Raw genomic sequence first — 26,619 nt, 5'->3', positions numbered from 1 at the left:
CGAAACTAGGAATCGAAATTTTAACTTTTGAACGATTCCGGGAAAAACGAAAAGTTAGTCCCGATTCCAACCGATACTCGATTCTCGATACCCAACCCTAGTCACCGTATAGATGTGCACTACATTTCCCAGAAACTTCTTCACCACACACCTGCAGTCACTCTTCTGACTCCAAATCACCTGCACCTGTTCCGAATCAGCAGCCAGCTCCATATAAACTCCCATGCTGCGTCCCAATTCGCTTACGTATACTACGCCCTAAAAGTATGTACTCTTTTTGTGAGGAAAAAGTACATACTTTTGAGTGTGTAGCAAAAGAGTAGGCAAGCTTTGGGACATACTATCACGTCATCTTTAACGGACAGCTCGGTCGTGTGCTGCGTGCATCCTGTCACCGTAAACTGCCCTGTCAATCATCTTGTCACAGTATTCTATCTAAATTGATTTCCTACCGTTTTGGAGAGCACGTTCATCTGCCAGTCGTGGGTCTTTCATGCTCTCCTCATGTTTGCAATTTGAATATAATGATGCATTTAAAACGTAATGGCTAAACGTCTTTACAAAAGTTCACAATGCGGCTGCAAATGCAATATAATGTGGACAACATTGAATAAATTCATTTTCGTCAGGTTAGATACTGATAATTAATCACTCGAAGCTCTTTATCTAAACCTCTCTACACAACCGCGGGGACTCGCGCGTCCTCCGTATCGACTACGTGTCTGTAGTTTTTTTTTTAACACTTTTTACTCGTGTTTGTAGTTCTAACCGAATCCTCGTCCAACGCGCAATGGTTTGTGGGCAATATCAGCCGTTAGAGTGTGCATCGATCTACACTTCGATCTACACTTCGTTCCTACAAAAGGAACAGACCATAACCCGTCTCCAAGAAACCCTCTGATTCATCCAGCACCAGTAATGTAACGTAACGTATACTCGCCTCTCTGTCCATGTTCTGATGTTCCCAGACTCCGCTCCATGATCCATGTTTCCTGAGTTCTTGTTTGCTGACGGATGTATCTGAAAGAGGAAAAGACAAGTATCATTGGACTATGTTAGTTTGATGTTGATTTCACTGAAGAGGATCTGCTCACCTGAAATGCTTTCGACAAAGTGTCCTCCTCGAATTCACCTCTGAAACACTGCAACTCTAAATACTCGCCTTTGAACTTGTAAATAAAGATTTATGTTGATTCACTTACCTCTGTCTCTGGGCCTGTATCCTGACAATATTGTTTGTTCGATCGATGATAATTACTAATTAAAAAAGAAAGATTAATTGAACTATAAAAACAAAAAGCAAAAACTCTTTGCTTAAATATGTTATGGCTGTATACGTTTTTTTTGTTGTTGCTGTAGTTTAACCGTTTTACTTCCACATTTCTTGGAAGTAAGATGAGATGTATATGTACTATTATTATAAAAACGGTAACACTTTACAATAAGGTTAACTAACAATGAGCAACACATTTGTTTTTATTGTATTGTATTTACAAATACAACCTTTAATTTTTACAAATGTATTATTAAATGTTGAAATTAAGATTATTAAATGCAAAATAAGTGTTCATTCTTAGTAACTGATGCAGTTACTAATGTTAACTAATGAACCTATTGTAAAGTGTTACCTGAAAAACATTACAAATATTTGAGTGCAGATCCATGATGAGATGAGAATAAACGAAATATACATTGCTTTATGTTATAATAGTGCTTTATAATCAAATAAAGATATAATATTGTGTGAAATATGTAATGCACACTGGAGCCTCGTCAATCTGTTCCTCCGAAGCAAACTAACCGTAAGACATTTCATGTTCAGAGAAAAAGTTGCTATGACTACTTGCATACCCTGAAAGTTAAAGTTGAGGTTATTCGCTTACTCGGAGTAAACTTACCAAAGTTGCATAAACGTGTTTTCTTCAATACCCTCCTGCTAACAAATAACAAAGACCACGAGAAACACTGAGGATTAAATACGGTAACATGGGACAGGTGTAAGTGATTAGTTACTATGGAAACTAATCAAGGTAACTACAGAAACTGACAAGGTAGGCAATGAAACAAAGGAAACGGTAACTAAGGCCCTGTTTAGATGAGAACGCTCGCGGGTGAAAATGTAAACATATTTTAGCGGATGTGCTTTTCGTTTACGCGGCGACAGCATTTTTGGGGCTTAAAAATGCAAAAAAGTGAAACCACCCTCCAGAGTGGAAATCCTAAAAACGCTCCAGCCCCGCGTTCCCGTGTAAAGGGTAAAAACGCAAAAGTCTGCTTGACAGTGAAGGTTGTTCGCAGGTGCGTGGACTTGGTGTTGTTGTGTGGCAGTGCTCCACATTGCCACCTAGCCGCCTGGAGTGCATACTACATTGAATTTCACACACTTTTGCGTCACAATACGCACGCGGATTTCCCACACAAAATGCTCGTCTAAACGCCTAATAAAAAGTAATAACGCAACGCCACTATTGCGTTTTTTCTTCATCGTTTCCGTGGAAACAGCTTAAATGTGTTTTCACGGCATGTTGAAATTACCGTAATTATGAGATTTAAACATGTAAAAAGGGCTCATGTCATCGTAGGTGTAACACCTGACTGCTGCAGATTCATTTAGGCGTTGATAGTGGTGCCACAGAAACGGATAATTCCCTATTCTAGGGCATGAACTGCTGAATGCAACGTCATGTGTTGAAATTTCGATTGGGTAATTATGGCATGACGTGAACGCAGCATAAACACAGAAGAAGACCAAATACAGGAACAATGGCATCAAAACACAGTCCAAAACCAAGAACCACAAAGACATGGGAAAAAGAAGTGATGTGATATATGAGTGACATCATGTATATTGCAAAACTGTTATGCTCATGAGTCGCCTTCATAAAAGCAACAGCCTTCTTGTCATCAGACCAGACCAGACCAGATAGCAAAGAAAAGTTACAATACTGTAATACAAAAGCAGATGCAGTGAACTCATCAGAAACTTCAAAATATGTAAGCAGAACAGTGGGTTGAGACAGTTTATATTCATTAATACCCCAGGAATGCTTTTAACATTACTTTATATTTCAGTTTAACTCTGCAATTTGAAAATGCTTTAATTTTGAGAATGTTGAAGGACCTTGTGTTTGTTTTTGTGAAAACTGAAAGTGAAAATGTGTGCGTTTGAAATTGTTTCAGTGTTTTGATTTACAGTAACACGAGTCAAACGATCCTTCCTAACGTGACAAAAGCTGAATCTTGTGATTTGTCGACTTCCTCTGGTCTAAAGCTCATGTGTTTCGGTCTGTCAGACTCTGTCCTTGGTGCTGAACCACATCAGGTGTGTCAACTAGTGAAGCTCAATGGTTAAAGGGACGTCAAGAGGAAAACAAAATATGCGGGTTAGCTTTTCCCCCATGAGGAACAGCTCTTTGACTCCTGACAATGTTCCTAAAAACAGCAGTGATATCTGTTCCTTAGAAATATGACAGTTGATTGGTGTTATGTGACACATCAGTAATGGGCAAAGAGCAACAAGAGAAAAAGTGCTTTTAGTAAATGTAATGCTGTAAAGGATTATGCACATTGAACTGTGATACAAATAATAATAAAAACATTCTCAAAAGTGATCACATGGGATAATGCACCACAGAAACTCAATATTTACAACTAACCTCACCCAAAAAGGTCAATCATTTATATTATATTAAATAATTCACCCAAAAAAAATGTATCATTTACTCACCCTCAAAATGTTCCAAACCTGTATGAATGTTTTTTTTTTTTTTTTTTTTTTGCTGAACACAAAGGAAGATAATGTTTGTTGAAGAATAAGCAGATATCGGGCCCTATTGACTATTATATTATTTTTCCCCAGATACAGAATGGTTCATATTATATTATTTGGGGATTTAGATTTATAATTTATATCATATTTTAATTATTCGAAATGCTGATATCGTATCAATGTTGAAAAGTTTCTCTGCTTAATATTTTTTAGTCGAAACTGTGATATACTTCTATTAATAAGTCTGAAAAAAATAAAAAGATGCATTAAATTGATAAAAAGTGATAGAAAAGACATTTATAATGACTTTGTACTTTGAACTTTATAACTAAACTTTGTAACATCTAGTCCTTTACTTGAGCATAAGATTTATATTTCAAATAAATGCTGCTTTCTATTCAAAGAATCCTGAAATAGAAGTATCATAGTTTCCACAAAAATATTAAGGAGCAAAAAAAACCCAAAAAAACATTGATAATACAAAGCACCTTGATAACTGATAAGCGTTAAATCATCCTATTATAATGATTTCTGGAGGATCATTTGACACTGGTGACGGGAGTAATGATGCTGAAAATTCTTGATCACAGGAAATAAAATACACTTGATAGTATGGTAATATATGGTTATTTTAAATTGCAATTTTATTTCACAATATTGCTGTGTATTTATTATGAAATGCAGCTTTGCTGGGCATAAGAGACTTCTCAAAGTCATTATTTAAAGTTAATTATAATCTGTAATTTTGTATAACTGATAATCACACACTCACCTAAAGGATTATTAGGAACACCTGTTCAATTTCTAAATAATGCAATTATCTAATCAACCAATCAGTTGATTCAATGCATTTAGGGGTGTGGTCCTGGTCAAGTCAAGCTCCTGAACTCCAAACTGAATGTCAGAATGGGAAAGAAAAGTGATTTAAGGATTTTTAAGTGTGGCATGGTTGTTGGTGCCAGACGAGCCGGTCTGAGTATTTCACAATCTGCTCAGTTACTGGGATTTTCATGCGCAACCATTTCTAGGGTTTACAAACAATGGTGTGAAAAGGGATAAACATCCAGTATGCGGCAGTCCTGTGGACGAAAATGCCTTGTTGATGCGAGAGGTCAGAGGAGAATGGGCCAACTGATTCAAGCTGATAGAAGAGCAACTTTGACTGAAATAACCACTCGTTACAACCGAGGTATGCAGCAAAGCATTTGTGAAGCCACAACACGCACAACCTTGAGGCGGATGGGCTACAACAACAGAAGACCCCACCGGGTACCACTCATCTGCACTACAAATAGGAAAAAGAGGCTACAATTTGCAAAAGCTCAACAAAATTGGACAGTTGAAGACTGGAAAAATGTTGCCTGGTCTGATGAGTCTGGATTTCTGTTGAGACATTCAGATGGTAGAGTCAGAATTTGGCGTGAACAGAATGAGAACATGGATCCATCATGCCTTGTTACCACTGTGCAGGCTGGTGGTGGTGGTGTAATGGTGTGGGGGATGTTTTCTTGGCACACTTTAGGCCCCTTAGTGCCAAATGGGCATCGTTTAAATGCCACGGCCTACCTGAGCATTGTTTCTGACCATGTCCATCCCTTTATGGTCACCATGTCCCCATCCTCTGATGGCTACTTCCAGCAGGATGATGCACCATGTCACAAAGCTTGAATCATCTCAAATTGGTTTCTTGAACATGACAATGAGTTGACTGTACTAAAATGGCCCCCACAGTCACCAGATCTCAACCTAATAGATCATCTTTGGGATGTGGTGGAATGGGAGCTTCGTGCCCTGGATGTGCATCCCACAAATCTCCATCAACTGCAAGATGCTATCCTATCAATATGGACCAACATTTCTAAAGAATGGTTTCAGCACCTTGTTGAATCAATGCCATGTAGAATTAAGGCAGTTCTGAAGACGAAAGGGGTCAAACACAGTATTAGTATGTATTAGTATGGTGCTCCTAATAATCCTTTAGGCGAGTGTATATATTACATTTGAATAATTAAGAAAAAAGGAAGCAAAATTTAGCTCAGTTCAGTTACTTGAAAGTAATTTCCACGGAACACAGAAAAAGGAAATAGCGAAAAAAGAGTTGCATCAACTTTCTTCATCATTTCTTATTTTTGTTTTTCATGGAAGACAGACAGTCACATGGGTTTGGAATGACTTGAGTGTGAATGACAGAAGGCGCCAGACATGGAGTGAAGAATGCAGTGTACAAGATGCCGTCTACATGCAGTGTTGTAAACTGCAGAAGCCGTTCTCATGATAGAAGTGGCATAAGCTACCATTAAAACATTTTATCTTCTATTTTAATGAATCTGCTCTTTTGACAAGAAATGATAACCAATGCAATATGATTAATGTCCAAAAGATTTGAAATGGGGTTGGATAAAATGTTTTGCTTTTAAAAGTGAATGTGTGTTTGGTTTGAGGTTATACTGTAGGTTACAGTTTGACACGTTTAGAGTGTGACCTGGCCACTTCATGTGTTCTCTCAGATCGGATAGCTATCTGATTAATCAAAACGATTCCATTTACACCTGGTCACATAAATGTGTTTTTGCAAAACGGATATAAATCCGATCTTCAATTCCCGCGCTATTGAGAATGAGGAGTCACGTGCCGATTTGGGCGGGGTCTGAGCCGGTCGGCCATGATGGTAGGAGACGCTATCGGTTACCAGGGGCAACGCCTTTAGAACCCATAGACGCGACTAAACATTCCAGAGCTTTTTAATTTTCGCGCATTTATTATTTTGGCAGGACAGAGACAGATTTAAGAATACGAGAAAAAAAGGAAGAAAGTAAAGCAATGCTAAAAGACAAGGCGAAAGAAAAGGGTATAGTTGGGGTACTTGAACTCGGACTCGAGTCCACTCGGACTCCACTCGGACTCGGATGAATTTATACTCGGACTTGACACAGACTCGGACATTTTAGACTCGGAAAAATGTCCGAGTCCAATCGAGTCCGGGCACTGGAGGACACATTATTCAAAAACGAAACGAAACTACTTGTGTTGTGTCCGCGTTGAGCATTGTAGCCAGTCACAGACATGTATATTAAAGGGTTAGTTCACCCAAAAATGAAAATTCTGTCAGTATTTACTCACCCTCATGTTGTTCCAACCCCGTAAGACCTTCGTTCATCTTCGGAACACAAATTAAGACATTTAAGATATTAAGATCGCTCCTGCATACAGTCCATAGGCTTCTTGAGGGACTGGCTCTTGCTGGCCTCGAAAAGTCATTAAAGACATCGTTAAAATAGTCCAAGTGACTACAGTGGCTCAATCTTAAGTTTATCAAACGACGAGAACACTTTTGTGCGCAAAAAAACAACAAAAATAACGACTTTATTTCAACTATTCGTTTATTTCTCCCTCTGCGCGAGTCAGGTTACTAGTTTAATAGCGTAAGCTTCTGTTATTGTACGTCACACGCATCACACACACATGACCAGCGTCGGCCAATAGTGAGCCTACGTGTGACGTAGTTCTACGCAATCACACTACGTTAACTGACTTACAGGCTCATGGAGAAGGAAGTGAATAGTTGAAATAAAGTCGTTATTTTTGTTGTTTTTTTGCGCACAAAAGTGTTCTCGTCGTTTGATAAAGTTAAGATTGAGCCACTGTAGTCACTTGCACTATTTTAACGATGTCTTTAATGACTTTTCGGGGACAGCAAGAGCCAGTCCCTCCAGAAGCCTATGGACTGTATGCAGGAGCGATCTTAATATCTTAAATATTTTAATTTGTGTTCCGAAGATGAACGAAGGTCTTACGGGGTTGAAACAACATGAGGGTGAGTAAATACCGACAGAATTTTCATTTTTGGGTGAACTAACCCTTTAAGCGCACGAACGCAGTGGCAAATCAGAGACATCATGCAGAGAATTCGCTCAAAATGTATGTTCAGAATCAGCACGAGCTTTATCCTTTTGCAAATCCCCTCCTAAACAAAGCCTAGACACAATATAAATTATAGATTCACTGTGCAGTGCGGATAAATTCAGTGTTTATGACGAGAGTTTTAGGGAGAGTGCAGAACACGGTGAGTGATGGCTTAAGCTTTGTAACATTACCATTCTCTATAGGTCATATTTTTTTAATGATGACAAGACAGAACGACAAAAACGCAGAGTAACGAGGCTATTTTTAAAATGCAAGGAGTAGAAAGTACAGATAATTGCGTGAAAATGTAAGAAGTAGAAGTAAAAAGTAGGCTGAAAAATAATTACTCCAGTAAAGTATAGATTACCAAGGAAGGTTACACCGAGATTTCGGAAGTTTCCTTCAGATCAGTTGGACGTGGCTGTGGTTACAAGAGGTAAAACGATATAAATACTGTTCGTTTTCTCACACAAACCGCTCGTTTCGTGTCTTAGGCCATCAATGTGTACTTAAATTTACGAGTCATTAAATCATGTTTAATGTCGGTATGAGGTTATGGGATCCTAACTCTACCCCATACCTAAACCTAACCCTAAACCTAACCCGTCACCTAACTGACGTTAAAGGTAAAGCGTCAGTTGTATGACAGCCCAGGATCGTCATCTACCGACGTTTAAGGGGGCCCTAAAAAGGCGGATATTGACGTATGGTCAAAATACGTCCCAAAACGTCAGTTATATGACTTTTTGGGATGAGACTGTGTTAGACTGACAGACAACACCGGTTGATCTAAAAATATCAAAATTGAAAATACTGTGGAAACAAAGACACCTACATCTTGGATGCCCTTGAGCAGGGGCGGCTCGCCCATAGAGGGCGCTGGGGCGCCGCCCTCCCTCCGACCTGTCTGTCTGTTTTTTTAATATATATTATAATTTATCATTTTGAAAAATAATCTGTGTTAATTATATGCTAATAATGGTTTTACTTTGAAAAGTGTTTTGAACTCACCAGAATGATATTTGCATTCACTTTCGTTACTTTTATCATGTTGGTGTAGTAGTATAGCCAATAGGCTGTCTTCTCAGGGCGCCAGTTCGCTCAGCCCCACAGTGCTGGAATTTAAGCCAATGGTTCCCCGGTTGCTATGCAAAAAAGTTTATATTTCGCCAATCAGCGTCGTCAAATTTTATGGTTTGGGGGCGCTGAAAATATCGCCCACAGTATCAGATTAGGGGAGTGCACCGTGCACGCGCACCACGGGACATTTTTTTTACCTCAGATGAGAGCAGAATGGCAGCGTCAGTGACGTCGAGTGGAAATAATGTAAAGTAAGTCGTGGGAATTGACCTGTCTGTCTCTGTCACTCACTCACTCACTCACTCACACATAAACACTGTTTCACACACATTTGATATTAAAATAGTTATAGGAATATTAATACCTGTGTGTTTGCTTTGTTTTTTTGACGTTTTTAAGTTCTGAGCTAGATTACTGTGTTTCATACTAGTTAAAATCAACTTTCTTCTCATACTTGGGGGTTACAATCAAGAACGTTGTCCCACCCTCTCTTTCAGAGCCTTTTCTCTCTCTCTTTCTCTAGTATCAACACATTGTTATCCATTATCCAATTGTCAATTTGTCAAAAATATGTAGTGTACAGCTGGGGATTGATTAAACTAGATTGTTGTATTACCTTTTTTTTTTTTTGTATTACCTATATTATAATTTATCAATATTATGCGTTTGCACTTTTTCTGTCAGCACACAGAGCATAATAAACATGCAACTTGTTCATTATCAGTAACTGTCAAACTGTTATTATTATTATTGTATTATTTGACCATTGGTATTGACTGGTTTAAGTTATTTTATTGGTATAGGTAAGGGCATGGCCTAAGGCCTAAAATGCACCAGAATGCAGGAAATCACATCTACTAAATTCAAAATTTTGAGGTAAGCTAAAACACACCAAAAAATAATTTCAAACTGAACTATCCCTTTAAAGGAATTTCTTCCTTACATTACTTTTACTTTTTTACTTTAAGTAGTTTTTGAAACCAGTACTTTTATACTTTTGCTTGAGTAAAAAGCTTGAGCTGATACTTCAACTTCTACAGAAGTATTTTTAAACCCTAGTATCTATACTTATGAATGTGAATACTTGACACCTCTGCATCTTAAATAGGTATGTCCGCTTTAACATCCTCATCCTCCTTCAGTCACTTCTGCAGCTCTAGCTCTACCCAACTCTGCGACTAATATTGTCCACTTTGCTTTTCAGTTTTAGGAAGTGAGTCGAGGATCAATATAAATGCACCTGAGGGTCAGCCCACATAAAGAAGCTAAATTCCACGCAACACGCACAGAAAACGGAAATAGCTTTAAAAGAGTTACATCAACTTTCTTCATCATTCTTATTTTTGTTTTTCATGGAAGACAGACCATCACATGGGTTTGGAATGGCTTGAGTGTGAATGAGCGAGATTTGCATGTTTTAGCGATGCATTTCATGGAAACTGTAGCGTGACTGTGGTCAAGAGCAGATTGCATGTGAGAAGCTGCTGGTTTTGCGGTTCCTGCGTTCGTCTCTGTCAGAAACATAATGCGCTCTGAGTCATTCATTGTGCTGGAGGGGACGGTGTTTCATCCTGAAATATTTGTGTGCCCAAAGCAGAGCAGGTTTGAAAGAGTGAGAGGAAAGTGGAGCGCTGGGACAGAGGAGATGCCAGCAGAGAGAGACAATAAGAAGGAAAAGAGGAAGTAGAGAAAACAAATAAGACAGACTAAATTTATGGATTACATCCTGAGAGTCCATAGCAGGGGTTTCCTCAACTCAGTGTTATTATAAGCCGGCACTTTCCGGAGACGTGCAATGCAAATTCTATTCAAAGTGCGGGTCTAATAACGGTGGAAATACTTTTTTGCATGTTAGACATAATATTAATATGTACTTTTACGTTGTCTTTTAAAGCTGTAATCACACCATAAAGCACTACAATACACAGTTTTAGACAAGTAGTGGAATGACATTAGTATATTTCCATTCATAGTTTCCTGTTTTAGGTGTTGCTATTTGTAAATAATAATAAAAAATACTAAATTATTCATTTAATTTTCACACCATGTCACCATAGCAATAAAATGATCAATATCTAGGAGAGCAATTATAAACGTGATGCTGCACACACAGAAGGGATTTTTGTCACATTCTGTGAAATCAACAAACACAACTGTCACACAAAGAAATGTGATCTCTAGTCACTCCAAAGGTGTAAATGCTAATTTCCACTGTTCTTAACAGATGGTCAAACTTCTACCTCAGTAAGTATGTTGAGGGAATACAGTAAATTTCCATTGTAACCTGATGATTTACATATCAGGTAAGGTCTGGCTATATAAGGAAATGCAACGCGAGTACAGGGCTGCATTTTCTGTATTCAGATCAGCCCGTGGCGTGAGGTTGGGAGTATCGCGAGTCTCAGCTCACATAACCACATGTAGGGTAAAGTTCATTTTTTCTAGACCATTAGATGGTTTGCATTGATAATCTTTCAATTGATTATGGAATTGTGATAAAAGATTTACCTGACGTAAAAAAAAAATGTCATATTTGATTATTCTAACAGATTTTGACTTTATTTTCGTTAAAAGGAAGAGTCAAACATTAACACATTAAATGATGAACAAATATCATTGTAAAACCTTTTTCATTTTATGGAGTCAGATGAAACGAGTTAATACATAAGATTAAATGTATTGCATTTAATTAAAAATCAATTTGCCATGGGAAAGACGGAACACGTGTGAAACCTTCACCTCAAATCGAACGCCGTCTTTGTGGCCCTTTACAGGACAGTACTTGGGCCACAAAAGATGATGTTTGAACACAAGTATAGACAAGAAAACAGATTGAGAAAGGCCCCGTCTCTCCAGAAGATGGCACCCGCAGTTGAATCATTCATCCATCTATTAGTAGCGTGTGTATGACACGCCAATTCGTATTTCCATTTTTGGCGTGCTATCAAGACGCATAATCGCCTTTCAGCGTGTTTATGAACGCCGTTGACTTAACGTTATATTATATATGACTTACCTCAACCCCGTCCCTAAACCTAACCGTCACTGGGGTTAATGGCATTTATGACTGTTCCCTTACCATCCTAGGTAAAAAAAAAGATATGACTTACCTCAACCCCGTCCCTAAACTTAACCGTCACTGGGGTTAATGGCATTTATGACTGTTCCCTTTCCATCCTAGGTAGGACTTACCTCAACCCCATCAATAAAAACTTAACCGTCACTGGGGTAAATGGCATTTATGACTGGAGATTTGACTGCGTTTACAGACATAGACATATACACTAGACCTCACCTTGGCTACGGCAGTTCATTGGAACGAATGCGTCAATAGAGCCGCCATCTTGAAACAGGGGCGCCCCTCCACTTTAATGCATCAGCGTCAATGTAGTAGACACAGGTCTAACGGAAATAAAATCACCATAAATCATCATGAATGCAATTTTTCTTGTTTTTTTGGTTTGTTCCAACGGACATGTATTTATCATTGATTCCAGAAAGTTTTAAAAACATTCTTCCTAGTTCAGATTTCATCCGTGAACTTCATACGCTGCACAAAAGTCCGCCACCATCAATGAATTCGACGTAAAGGCAAAGATAGCAGCGTTACCTAGCTACTTCCTATGACAAAACCCCTGTTCCAAGATGGCGGCGGTTTTAACGCATGCTTAGAGCCCCAAGATGAGGTCTAGTGTATATGTCTATGGTTTACAGAGACGCGGAATGACGCGGACGTTAATGACGTAGACATATACGCATACACGCGCGGATAGCTCAAAATGCGTAGAGATAACACGCCACCTGACTCGAAAGTGTTTACGCAAAAGTCATGATGTCATGTTGCATTTTCCAAACCGCTCGTCCGATGCGGCTTCAGCATAGTATCATACAGGTATAAATTCCTTTTTAAAATATTATTACATTGTTTAATTAAGGTTTATACATAGTTCCCATGACAAGGGTTCAAAATAAATACTAGAAATACCAATTTTCAAATGATTAAATATGCAAAAGCTACAGCGGACTCAGTGTCTAAATTCACTCACTCATTTCACAATTTGTGGCCTAAATAGCAATAATGTACTACAGTACATACTATTTTAGAGGCTGCTCACTGCTTCAATGGGTTGAGCTTGAAGGTCTAGACACACACACTAGTTCTACACATAACCCTACCTAATAGTCAAACTCCATCCAAAGGGGGAGCTGGACATCATATGTCTCTGCAGTGAAAACCACTTCACTATTTTGGCATGTCCACAGTATAGTATTTATGTAAAGATAGACATGAAATATGTGGCCCTCTAGTGGCCACTAAAGCAGCTTTAAATATGCTGAGGTCATGATTCTAGTCTAACATTGTTGTGTCAGATGTCTGTTAATGAATGTTTTTCGGTTTTATGGCAACACAGTGTCACAGTATGAATTATGAACAGAATCTACCATTTTAGATTTTTTTGTGAATTTTTTTAAATGTGTTTTTTTTCCCTTCAAAAGTGTGCTTTTTTTTTATTAAAATGCATTTAATAAATGATGAATTCTTTTACACACAGAATCGCTCATACAATTAGATCAATTTGATTTTAATCAATAAATAGAACATCTATTGCATTTCAGTATCAACAAAATTATATAAACCCAGTATTTTCTCCCAAACATATACATTAAATTGCTCACATTCCTACAGTATACAGATTAAAGTGCGTTCTGAGAATATCACATTATATTAGTCACATATATGTATATATTTTAAATAGCTTATTTATATTTGTCCAGCATTATGCTGAACCAGCTGAGCAACAGGCACATGGATGGTGTAAAAGATTCAGGCATGTGAAAACTGACTTTCCTAATCCACTTCTCATTTCTATTTTTTCTCTGTTTAAAATAAGCCAAGTAGTCATAGATGGCATTTTAACCTCCAAAAAAATGTCATTCTCACATGCACATGAAAATTATAGAAACAAGTCATTTCAAGCAGGAACAACCTAAAAAGAGAACAAAAAGAGTGGTTAATATTTTTTAAATGCTGTAGAAAATGCAAAATTGCTATAATGTTTTTTTAATTAAAATTTACTTAAAATAATTTCAATCGAAACTTCTATGACATGCATTAAAAAACAATTGTACTTGCACATTTGTATCAATGATGTCTAGTATATTAGAAAAAAATAACTTTAAAAGTAATCAAGTACTGTTAGACAACGCATTATAATATGTGTACTTTAAAGCACTAAATTTCATTAAAACAATGATTTAAAATGTAAAACTTTTAACCCTAAAACCATATTCTGGACAAATGTGGCCAAAATAGTTTTGATTTATTTTTAAAAAATGCTTCCCTTGATCTGAGCGGTACAAGACTTAGCTACTTTTCCTAAGTTTGCCTCCTGAACACACACAGTTTTTGACTCAATTCTACAATGTTAAGTGGGTGAAAAAAAAAACTCTTTAAGCTTGTATTTGGGTCAAAAATGAGCACCCATAGAAAAATGAATGGGGAAAACTGTAATTTAGAGCAAAATAAGACACCAGGTGACAGCAAAGTCACTTTATCTTTAGGTTTTAGCTCTAAGAACTTATTGGAATGATTTTTTAATGTAGTTTAAAAAATTTTAAAAAATAAAACATAAAATAAGCATAATTTACATAGAAAATATGGTACTTTTTGAAGTAAATAAATTCAAAAATACCCCCAAAATAAAAAAAAAACCACCATAAATGGACAGACAAAACTTTATCAAAGACAGTGATATAACATTTATAATAAATAAAAATTAGGAGTCCTCTGTGCCCACATTTGTCCACAATTACAGGATTAAGGGCTATAATGTGAAGGCTACATTGACATAGTTACAAAGTGGACTAAAGTGTCCTTTAGTGTGCTAAGAGTCATGAAAGTGAACTCTTTAATACACTTAAGTGGCCTTTTATGTCATTAATATTATATTACACTTTTTTTTAAGTATATAAAAAAAGGAAGATTTGAAGTACACAACAAGGGAAGGCTCTTTGTAAGCATTTGTACCTTATTCTTGCAGAAGGCCCGTCCAAACATGAGCTCCAGTATGGCGGTGAGGAGATGGAGAAGGCATAAGACGAGCTCAAGGCCACTCGCTGCCATGAGGACGGAGAAAAGAACAACATTCCAGATCACGACACGTTGAGGCTCCACACACGCCGATGCCCATCGCTCCGGATCGTACAGGTAAAGAAACTCTCTGCATTAACAGACACAGAGGATCATGCTCCGCATTTATTTACATCGAATATCATTATGCTAAAGTGCACTGAATTTTCACAACGAAACAATGTTAACTGTGTTAACACAGGCTAATTGGAAAAACTTGCATGGCGAAATTTCAGCAAAAATGATATTTCGTTGAATCTTGCACGTTTTGCAATCACTTTCAAAGTGTCCAGAAACAACATTCCCTGTCCGAAAATGTAGTCATAATCCTATCCCTACCACTAAACCTCATCCAGAACCTAAAATCAGAGGGAAGTGATAGGTGAATGATACTGACGTAGAAGGACCTAACAACTGTTTGTAAGCCAAAACTTGAATTAAACTGTAAACTTCTCCCTCAAATCTGATTGGTCGATTGGAATGTTGATCCAGGAACATGTTGAACTTGGTGAATTTAAGGGACAGGCACTCAAAGCGCTGCATCTCAGTATTGCATCAGGTAAGCAAGTGTTACCGAGCAAGTGTACTACTATGTCAGAAAAGCCATATATATCATACGGAGCTGATTGAGTGATGCAAATGTCAAAATGTAATAGATTAGAAATTATTTACTATGGTTAAAAAGTGTTTTAAGGTCATATTGTGCAAAGAACCACACAAAAAGTCTTAAAAATATTAGATACATTCATTATTTTTGTGTGAAAATAAATAAAAGGTTATGCGTTTTCGTTAAATCGAGCTCAGAAAAGTACGTCGGCCACATCAGGTTTGTTTCACATCTGATTTGTTTCTCAACAAAATGAATGGTTACGATTTTGGCTACTGAATAAATAATAGCAAGTTACCGATTTTAGTAAACACGGTGAAAGAATATATCCAACTCAGGCGTTACTCACCCACTTTTGACTGGTTTTAATGGGCGTTCCCACTTTAGGCCTTCAGTGCCGTTGTGTAAACAGAGGGGTCCCCGTGTCAGCCCTGTCCCACTGACCACGAAACACAACCCCGCTGCCACAATAGCCAAACACGTGTACCCCAATTTACGAAAAACCTGCACACACGACAAGAAGAGTCAAGATAGTTTACTTTACAGGATAGTTCCTAAACAATTCTCAAAGAAATTCCCCCCAAAAATATATGTTTTACGTCATTAGTACAAGATATGTAATGCCCTAAATTAATACATGTATGTTTTCATTGTACATTTCTGAAATGCACTTTCTGTAAAGCTGCTTTGAAACAATATGTATTGTGAAAAGCGCTATACAAATAAATTTAAATTGAATATTTGTCCAAAAATCCTCATTATGATGATCATGGTTTAAAGGAAAAAAATAAAAAATAAATAAAACCGAACGCATATTTCAGTTGTCTTACCTCAGCAGTAAAATAACAGCATCCTGTCTTTTCGTAATGTGTTGTGAAGCCTCGAGCAGCCACAAGAACCTGACAAAACACACAACCGTCATCAGGGCAATCTTGTTTGATGTAAAATACTAATGCGTCATGGGACAGTGAAACCCCACTGATGAGTCTAGGACAAAATCTCTTTCAAATGAGGATGTCGAAACCAGAACAATAACAAAAGCTTATTGAGGAACAATTGTATATATGTTATTATGTATATATATATATATATATTAATGAAGGGGTTTTCAATCTTTCAGATGTCATGGACATCCAAATATGATCATACCTGTGTGAGAGACCCTATCCTAAAATGTATACGTCTTTTATAAACACCACATTTAATATTATGAATCCAGTTTCAGTTCAATTATTATATTATACTCAATGTAGTAATGCATTGTTATTACTTATATTTTGTTTAATTTTACATTTTTTATTCATTAATATTAAATCAAATATGTATTTTTTTTATTTATTTTTTTATTAATTTGAATACAAATGCGTCATGGGACAGTGAAACCATACTGATGATTCTGCATAATCATCTGAAAAAGTTCAAGACGAAAAAGGACAAAATCTCTTTCAAATGAGGATGTCGAAACCGGAACAATAACAAAAGTTTATTGAGGAACAACTACAGTAGTCAACATTTGAAGTGGATCAAAAAATGTGATCAAAGTTGACCTAAGAGAAGAACTATGTATATATATATATATATATATATATATATATATATATATGAAGAGTTCAGATGCAAAAGCCTCTAAGTGGCATTTGAAATTTTCTTCTAAAATAATAATATTTATCAAGCTTGTATATTTAAATTCAGTAATTTCACTTAAATGGCAATTCATAGGTAATCTTCATTGCCATTTAAGTGAAACATTCTTGAAGAAAATTTCAAATGGCATTTAGAGGCTTTTGCATCTGAACTCTTCATATATATATATATATATATATATATATATATATATTTGATCCACTTCAAATGTTGACTACTGTATATTGTTGTGTATATATTAAGTACATATATATATATATATATATATATTAACTTATCAAGTGCATTAATAATTAATGCACTTGAAAAATACACTGTAAAAAAATATTTTCATGATTTTTAATCACATTTTTTTTTTCTTTTGTCAAATCAACTTAGATAATTTATGTAGTTCAGATAACATAACAAATTTTTGGTGTTTAAATTAATCTCCTTCATTGTATTAACTCAATTTTTCCATTTCAATGAACTTAAGTGTCACCCCCCCCCCCTTTTTTGAATACAGATGAAAAATGCACATTTCGAACTTAAATGGTTGTAATTCAAGAATGCTTTGGAATATAGACGTAAGATTGGTCTCGTTTTAAAGACGACATTTGGCAGATTTTTGGAGAAGTGAAATAAATTAAGAATGTGAAACAGGAAAAAAGTTATAGAACTTTGAGTTTATGAAAATGTACAATATAAACAATTTAATTATTCATATTTTATATAAAATATATATTTTCAAAACCTGGGCGAGTCTAAAACTGCAAAAAAATCTGAATAAGTTGTGTTTCAAATTTTAGGTTGATATCTCAAAAAATGAGCTTTCAGTGAGATTTTGTTTGGGCGCAGTACCAAACTTTTTCACTAGGGCTTAACCCATATAAGGGCGCCTCCATTTCCATATGAAATAAGAATTACTATAATTATAATATAATTGAATGGAGGCTTTCTTTTGAACTCTCGGCATGAAAACAAACAGGTTTCCTTCTTTCATGATTTTTCATGTTCATCACAATTTCAAAATTAAGGTCTAAACACGCCTTAGAGTATGAAAAATATTCTTGTTGCAAGTTGATAAATTACGGCTCCTCTGTAATATATTTTGAAAATCAATTATCACCAAATATGAAAACTAGAGATTCTAAGCTTTCAAATGATATATAGTTTGTCAAGATTAGTTTAGGTTTAGTATAGGATAATACTGTTTTAAAAATGTAATGGATTTGGGCCCACTAACACGTTTGATGGTAACACGTGACACTAAAGGGGTTAAAATTAAGCCAACCAGGTTTCTTATATTTTTGAGTTAAACCAACAACATTTTTACAGTGTAATAATTATTATTATAAAGTATTATAATATACACATTGATTATTATTATTATAAAACTAAAATGTCTTTATCATGTTATTAAACAGTATCAGATCCTCCTATTCAACTAATAAAGGGCTAGAAAAGCTGCACGGCTAGTGTAAGGGAAACCCACCAGAAGGCCAGATGCCCATATCCCGGAGCACAACATGGCCTCTGTGGTCACATGACGCTCTGTCAGGTATTGAGACTTCATGTCTGGAAACAGCAGAAGCACATTTGCCACCATGCAGACGATGGCTATAGGTATAAGAGCCGTTCCCACACTCCTGGAGCAGTGACCGACACACATCTCAGCACAGGGATCCTGCATGAACACACATTAGACGTTACTCTTCATTTATCTTTGCAAGACTCAAGTTTGCAGAGGTGAAGTTAATCACATTAACTATCAAATATTGTTATGCTCAAGCATGTATTTTCTGGACTTACTGCGTTTTGTAATAAAAATAATGAAAAAGGCCTACCTGTTGAAAGACTGTGGAAAATAGTTTCAGTGTTTTCTGGGATGCTCAGAAGAGTCTTCAGCTGTGATTGAGGATTCAAGTGTTATAGGATGAAGAACTTCCACTGCTTAAATACAGATGAGTGTTTCCTACCCACGTTTCTGTGACACACACAGGCACATGAGGATGTGCCTGTGTGTGTGGATGAGGATGTTGAAACCAAAATGAGTAAAACTGCCGTTTGTGCTTACAAATACAATACGCTCTCATTTGTTAACATTAGTTATTTGAACTACCTATAAGCAATATACACTGAACTAAATTATAAACGCAGCACTTTTGTTTTTGCCCCCATTTTTCATGAGCTGAACTCAAAGATCTAAGAAAGAAAGTCTCAAAAATTAGTCCTCATTTTTTTTTCTTTAACAATGTTTCTAACTTCAGTGTTAATATTAATATAAATTACAAAACATGTCCTAATGGTTATCAGATACAAAAGCTAAAATTGAGATAATAGAGAAAGACACGTCACTTTGGATTACAGAATGATAAGTACTGTCATATTATTGTGTTATGTTGAGTAGCCAACCACAAAAACAATTTCCCTTTTCTAAAAAAAAAAAGAAAAAAAAAAAGTTGAGGTATTAAAGTGAAAGACTTGGAAGAGAATGTGGCTAATTTATGCTATATTACTTTTTCAATAGTAAGATGTAAACAATATGTGTGCTAAAAAAAACAGTCTTATAGCATATAATTAATTTTATAGTATTTATAAAATAAAATTATAATATTTAATTAAATAAAAGGCCACTTAAACAGAGTACTGAGTACACGTACTGTACCTTTTTTCGTCGAGCGATGGCTTCTGAAGCAAAATGTGTGTATACTTTTTGAAGTTTGGATGCTGCAGACCCCATCCATTGTAGTCGCATAGCATCGAGTGACTAGTCGTCTAAAATTTCACCGTAGTTTTCCACCGAAAAAAGAAAATCGGTTTAGAATGAATGACATGAGTGTGACATGAGTCATTTTTTTTTACCTAAAAAGTTACGTTTTTTAAAAATATTGTTTTATAAACATGAAGCTAATTTCATCTAGTGGAAGCTTTTGGTACTGCAGCCAAACAAACTCTTACTGTACGTTCACACCGCCGCCGACTTGAGCTTCCAAAGCGGCCGGAAGTCATTCATTTTCAATGGAAGCTGGTTTCTCTCAGCGGCAAGGAGCGTCAAATTCCTCGGCGTCGCGTTTTGGGCGTTTTGAGCGTCAATCTGAAAGTTGAAAAAAGCTCAACTTCATGGTAATGAGCTGTGACGCGGTTCAGCGGCAAACGCCAGCAACCAATCAGAATAAAAACGTCCTTCACTCTGGCTGATTCCGGAGAAACATACGATGTGAACTTTCGTTCCTACCAAACCATTAGTTCCGAGAAAATGGAGAAGCTGATAATCTCCGAGTCCGACGTCTTCTCCGCAAATACAGTGAAGCAGCACCAAACACAACAACTTCACGATTTTCCATAATGATCCAGTGATACACATTTGAGAATGAGCGCAACTTTTATTTGAAATATTTACGAATGCTCGTTTTAAGCGGGAATGCAATTAAAGGTGGAATACCTAAGATTTTTGCATTAAAATATCCCAAAATCACAAGGCCAGTGTTATATATTTAGTTAAGATGATAACTCACAATATTCCAAATGTTTCAAATAATGTTTAAATCGCGAGAAAATTGAGATTTTAATCAAGGAAACGGAGCGTGTGAGCAGGGGTGAGCTGGGAGTCGCCAGTCAATCGCGTCATATCCGCTTACCTCGGTTTCCGCTCGTACTATGTGTAGTCCTGGACAAATGCGGTAGTTGTAGTTGTGCGTTAGCGTCTATCAAGCAACAAACGTCATCTTGTTTCGCGCATTTGTTATGGAATGGAGCACAATTATTCTTTTCATTTATTCTCGGAATGTGAACTGTTGGCTGTAAAGGGGGTCGCACACCGGACGAGAAGCGCCGCGCCACGTTTAGGACAACTCCAGGTAAGACCGGACGCGCACTTTCTCATCAGTGTATGGCCAGCAATATTGTTATGTTTAATGACAGGAAATGAAGATAATGTCTGTTCTATGTTATGATTGTACTGTACAATTAAATACAATCGTTGCTGAGTCTGCAGTCTGTAAACTTTACCTCAGAGCATCAGTTAACTGAATGAATTGAGAATCTCACCTGAAAAATCTAATAACATCAGCTATTGTTATTCAAGCAGCTGATTTCTGTAAATGAATGCAAAAAATGCATATTGAAGCATACCCAGATAGCAAACTGACATTGAATCAACGTGGAAATATGACATCGAAACAACGTTGATCTGACATTGTTTTGCTCATCGAATTAACGTTAAACCAACGTCAGACGCGTCATTCTTTCAAAACTAACGGAAAATCAACTTGAAATCAACTCGTTGTTTCAGCGTTATGAAAGCAAACCAATTTTCGATTTTTATTTAGCTTTGAAGAATGCCGCGTCTGACGTTGGTTCAACGGTAATTCGATGAGCAAAATCAACGTTGTTTCAATGTCATGAGAGACGTCGTTTCCACGTTGATTCAATGTCAGTTTGCTGTCTGGGTAGGGCGAAGTCAGGATCCATTAGCAACGATTTGAGACAAAACTAACTAAAATTTTATATAAAACTATGTAAATGGCGCTCTGTGGCGCAGCAGGATTTTGAACACGGTCCTGAGACGTTGGTATGTGAGGTATGTGTACACTTATATAATAATGTGTTCGAATTTTAAAGATGTGGCGCGACGCAGCGCTGCAGCTTCTCGTCCGGTGTGCGACTCCCTTAACGTTAATTTTGTGAAACTGTAGCTGTGGTTGAATACTTACACGACATGAAAAGATGCGTCAAATGTACATTTACATTGATTTTTTATTTTTATAAAGTTACCAAAAAGGAGGACCAGCCACGTCAAATCCTTGCAAGAGACCTGCCCCTTCAAACCCTCTCCACCATAGCTTCGTCCAGTGACTCGTACAGTAACATCTGTGATAACTAATTTGCTTTTAAACCTGACTTTCTTGCGGTTATTTCAGTTTAATGAAAACAAGCATGTCATTAAACGCAACGTTTTTAGAAATCGAACTTTACCTCATCCATGACAACTAATTTTCGATTCCCGTCTGACTGATTTATCCACGGTGGAGTTGAAAATAACAGTTCCCATCATTCCGCGTTCCTCCACGTCGTCATCAAGCAAAGCCGTTGTTGTTGTTTTGAATGTAGCGCCCTCTAGCGGCATCTAAATCTTAGGTATTGTAGCTTTAATTTGCTCACGGTGACACCGATTTGCACTAATGCAGATAATAATACCCTAAAACAAATAATAATAGCCAAATATTATTTTTTCCCTGACCAAATGTGACCAAAACGGTTATAAAAATAATATCATTATAAAAGTTTTCTTCAATGTATTGCTTGTTTCTCTCTTTATTACATTTCATGTTGTGACACTTTTCTTCTACCTGCTACGTCAGAGCGTTCAAAGCGTCGAAAGCGTCAACGAGCTTCCCCGTACTTTTTGACAAGCGTCCTTGACAGAGCGGCCAGAGCTTCTTTGACGCTCAAGTCGGCGGCGGTGTGAATGTACATTTTTTGAGAAATCAAGCTCAAATTTGAAAAACAACTTGTCTAGATTTTTGGCTTTGATTTCCTTGCAGTTTTAGAGCATAATGTGTTTTAGAAGATATACAGGTGAAACTCGAAAAAATTTGGATATTTTGCTGATAGCATACATGCCACGCCACATCAAGACCAAATACTGAGTACATATACATGATTAGACTTTTCAGAGGGGAGACATTTCTGTATTTAAAATACTTTTTTTTTTTTTGATTTCATGTAATATTCTAATTTTGAATATGGGTTTTCATAAGCTGTAAGCCATATAATCATCAAAATTATAACAAATAAAGGCTTGAAATATCTCACTTTGGATGTAATGAGTCTATATAATATATATATAGTTTCACCTTTTAAGTTGAATTATTGACATAAATGCACGATATTCAAATTTTGAGTTTCACCTGTATATTTTGTGCATTTTTCATAATAAAAATAAAATTCTTTAAGTGTAAAAAAAAGTCACTTCAGCAATAATCTACCAAGTGTATGCTTTAAAAACAGGTGAAATTTCTGTCTGTCTGATTTACGAAGGTCTGTGCTCAAACAGTGATTTCCAGGTAAGAAATGGATCATAACTATTACAGAAATATAATTGAGGCCCATTAAAATTCCCTATTCACTGTAATGCACGGCGAATGTTCTCGCATTGGTTTGAATGCAGTTTGTCACACATGCACAATAATATTCGCACAATAGCATCACAGTCGCTTATGTGGCATTAAGGACCCATAGAAGGACTCTATGCTGTGCTCTTTCTTTGACATGACCCGATATCCGAGACGCTTTGTTCCTCAGTGGTTGTGTGCAATAACTGGAAGCAAACTGTATGACCAACCTATGATGCAGTCCTGTTGCATGTCACAGTCAGCGAGCTCACAAGACACTTCATGAGTCAGGCTTCGGCCAGGGGTTTTTTTGTGCCTGTCGAACCAGAAACTGCAGAGTTATTACAATGTTTAATCATTTTACTTGAAAACGTTACTCAACTTAAAATAAATCATTCTCATAACTTGTTAACCACAACTTTAGGTTCCCACAATAAAGGGAACATGTTCGTCTTTCAATATTCACTCTATAAAACATGGCTAATTCTTGGCTAAGTCGGCATGAGATCAAAATAAACATGATTTACTCAATCTCATTGTGAATAATCATTAATTAAGTTTGGGGTCATTGTTAAAATAATTATCTTATGTTCACCAAGGTTGAATTCATTTGATCAAGTACTTTATTCCAGTTCAATTTGCTGACTTCATCTTTACCAAGCAAATATCACTGCACACTTTAAATAGAATCCGTTCAAATCACCATGTAGAGTTGATTGGCTAATTTGGGATTTACTCGTTCTATAAAGTCCTGGGGGGATTTTGAGTTAAGTGAGGAATATTACTCACGCAAGACTCAAATGGGAAGTGCTGCAACCAACTTCAAAGCAACACTATGTAAAAAGCTAGAAGACCATAACAGGCAAGACGGAGCATACTTCGACAGTCTGGTTCACGGATAATCTGACCGACTTTTTCCTACATTTCACATGACGTTTCCCACAATAACACTTCTCGAAATGTAGTGCTTTAGCAATCCTTATGTAGAGAGAGAGAAAAAGCACTCAATGACAATGCAGATCAGATGTTATGCCAACCCCAACGCTTCCCCATTTAAGGTAGATGTCACAATACTATTCATACATAAATGTTAAAAAATCTGGAAAAAAAAAAAAAAAAATTCCATGCATTTGGATTAGTAGTTAAACTTATAAACTTAGTGTGACATGTCAGTCATACTTAAAGGAAAAAAGCAAGATGTCTGTAATAGTAATGACCTGAATGTGTTTTAATTACATCAGGTTTAATATATTTATCAATCAGTCCAGTTTGTTTCAATCTCATACTTTTTCTAATCATATTTTAACGGTTCATACTTTTACAAACTGAACAAACAGATTTAATTCATTACATTTTAATAATAATAATTTAATTCTTTTTAAGATTTATATGGAAGTTTGTTTCTGCCAGAGGATAAAAGGCAATTGCGACATTTCATCTCACAATTCTGACCTTTTTCCCACTCGCAGCTGTGACTATATCTCACAATTTGGATTTATAACCTCGTAATTGCAAGTTGTAATGTCACGATTCTGACCAAACAAGAAATGAAAATTGCAGACTTTTTCCCTGCAATTGCAAGTTCTGCAATTTTGCATCCTTTATATTCTGTAACGGAAACAAGCTCCCATACAGTTATGCTGATTCAAAGCAATCATATTTTGAAAATATGATTATTTAAATACAACCATTTTTTTTTAAATTCTTTTTAATGCATGTATTACTAATAAACATGGATCACTTTAAGTCTATTGGTTTATGTTAAAACGGCGTAACCCAAAATAGATTGAAATTTGAGTAGAAATTCAAATATGCAAATATTAAATTTAGGCCTAAATTAGAGGTAGACCGATTAATCGGCTGATTTTTGGCATTTTTTAACATAATCGGCATCGCCCAATATCCAGGTATATCAAGCCGATTATTAGGCGGGCGCAACTGTGGGCAGCCTGGTGTTGTCGTGGAACATGTGTTTGACGCACACTCCCGCTAGATTCCTTTTCCAGCCGAGTGAGCAGCAGACCTAAATATGAACGCGTTCATGAACTATCGTTCATTGCGCGCGTTCAGGCACAACACTGACCGTTAGTTAGTAGCTGGATTAAACATGATTAAAATGCTGGCCAAACAGTCTAAAATGTGACTGCAGCCATGTTTCCATCGACACGTTTTTATCCGAATTAAGTGATATCGAATGAAAAATGTCTAATGGAAACAGTAAAATTTGATGAAATTGCATGAAAATCGACTCAAATGAAATACGTACGGTCTCATCGGATTTTATCTTGATCGATATATCCACAAGTTTCCGAGGGGCGCTCCTGTAAAAAATAAAGTTGGTGAAACTTCCGGTGACGCGGCGGAAGTAGCATTCCAATGGTATTTTGTGTGTTAGTTAGCGAAGAGGCTAGCTGTTTTTCGGAGAATTATTTTACTATTTAAAGACGCAAATCTTTATGAGAGATGTCGTTACGGAGCTCAGGGACAACATGTGCTGTTCGCGGTTGTATGTATAACCGGACTAAACTAATTCAGTGGCTTAAACGGGATTGTTTTGAACATAAGCCGGAAACGAAATCAGAGTGATCCTGCCAACGACTGCTAGTTTCCATCACCTCCCAAAAGACGATGAATCTTCCTGTGTACATTAGTTTAAATTCTTAATATTCTATAAACTCTATCAGCATGTGATTGGCTGTTCGCTACTGATGTTACACCTAAACTCAGGATCAAAGCCTGTGTTGACAGAATACCAAATGTGCCAGTTAATGTATTCAAGTAGCACATTCATTTATAATTTGTATAAAATATAAACTCCAAAGCACAATGACTAAGTGTGTATTTTTTATTTTAATTGTTTGTCAGCTCACACAACTGTCTGTCACCATGCCTTGATGAGTATTGATTATTAATAATGTTATTATACTCCCAATCAACTACTGCGGAGGGTAAAGGTACTGTTATTTCACCCTTTTGAATTTCGTTGATTAATTTTTCTATCTGGTGGTTGTTTTTGTCGTTCAACAGCAATTTACTAGTGAAATACGTTATTGTTAGAAGTTAAATTAAATAAAATATAATAAATCTTATATATCATTTTTTCTTTGTGATAATTAGGTTATGTCCATTTGTCTTTGTCCGTCAACAAACAAAACAAACCAAAAATACATGTTTCAGGACATTTTTTGAGATGATAAAATGTTTTTGTTGAGGGAGTTTGTCTATGTTAAGTAATTATCATTTCTTTTACATTTTATCTTTCAAACCGATTAAATATCGGCCGAAATAAATCGGCAGCATTAATCGGCCGGTTTTCAAAAGATCGGTATTGGCGTGAAAAAAAAAACATGACGGTCGACCTCTAGACTAAATATGTATTTATTGTGTGTAA

At 36.4% G+C, this 26,619-nt stretch overlaps 1 protein-coding gene across 3 annotated transcripts; it reads right to left on the bottom strand.

Moving 5' to 3' along the window:
• Positions 1–13,270: 13,270 nt before the first annotated feature.
• LOC120470561 (transmembrane 4 L6 family member 19) lies at positions 13,271–26,465 on the bottom strand. Of its 3 annotated transcripts, XM_089120976.1 has the most exons (7): positions 23,459–26,458; positions 18,960–19,099; positions 18,608–18,799; positions 16,320–16,388; positions 15,839–15,993; positions 14,781–14,973; positions 13,271–13,740 (listed from the first exon to the last, which is right to left on the bottom strand). In XM_089120976.1, the coding sequence occupies exons 3-7, from the start codon at positions 18,782–18,784 to the stop codon at positions 13,726–13,728; spliced, it is 609 nt and encodes a 202-aa protein (XP_088977102.1). In that variant the 5' UTR covers positions 18,785–18,799; positions 18,960–19,099; positions 23,459–26,458; the 3' UTR covers positions 13,271–13,725. The 3 variants fall into 3 exon arrangements, with proteins under 3 accessions (XP_088977102.1, XP_039516064.2, XP_088977101.1); XM_039660130.2 differs by lacking the exon at positions 13,271–13,740 and having other exon boundaries at positions 14,520–14,973; positions 23,459–26,465; XM_089120975.1 differs by lacking the exons at positions 13,271–13,740; positions 23,459–26,458 and having other exon boundaries at positions 14,520–14,973; positions 18,960–19,552.
• Positions 26,466–26,619: the final 154 nt, after the last annotated feature.

Source organism: Pimephales promelas, chromosome 16 (assembly GCF_988280905.1).
Source record: "Pimephales promelas chromosome 16, fPimPro1.hap1.1, whole genome shotgun sequence".
NCBI lineage: Eukaryota > Metazoa > Chordata > Actinopteri > Cypriniformes > Leuciscidae > Pimephales > Pimephales promelas.
The sequence above is the reverse complement of the archived record's forward strand: the minus strand, read 5'-3'. Positions and strand labels throughout refer to the sequence as shown.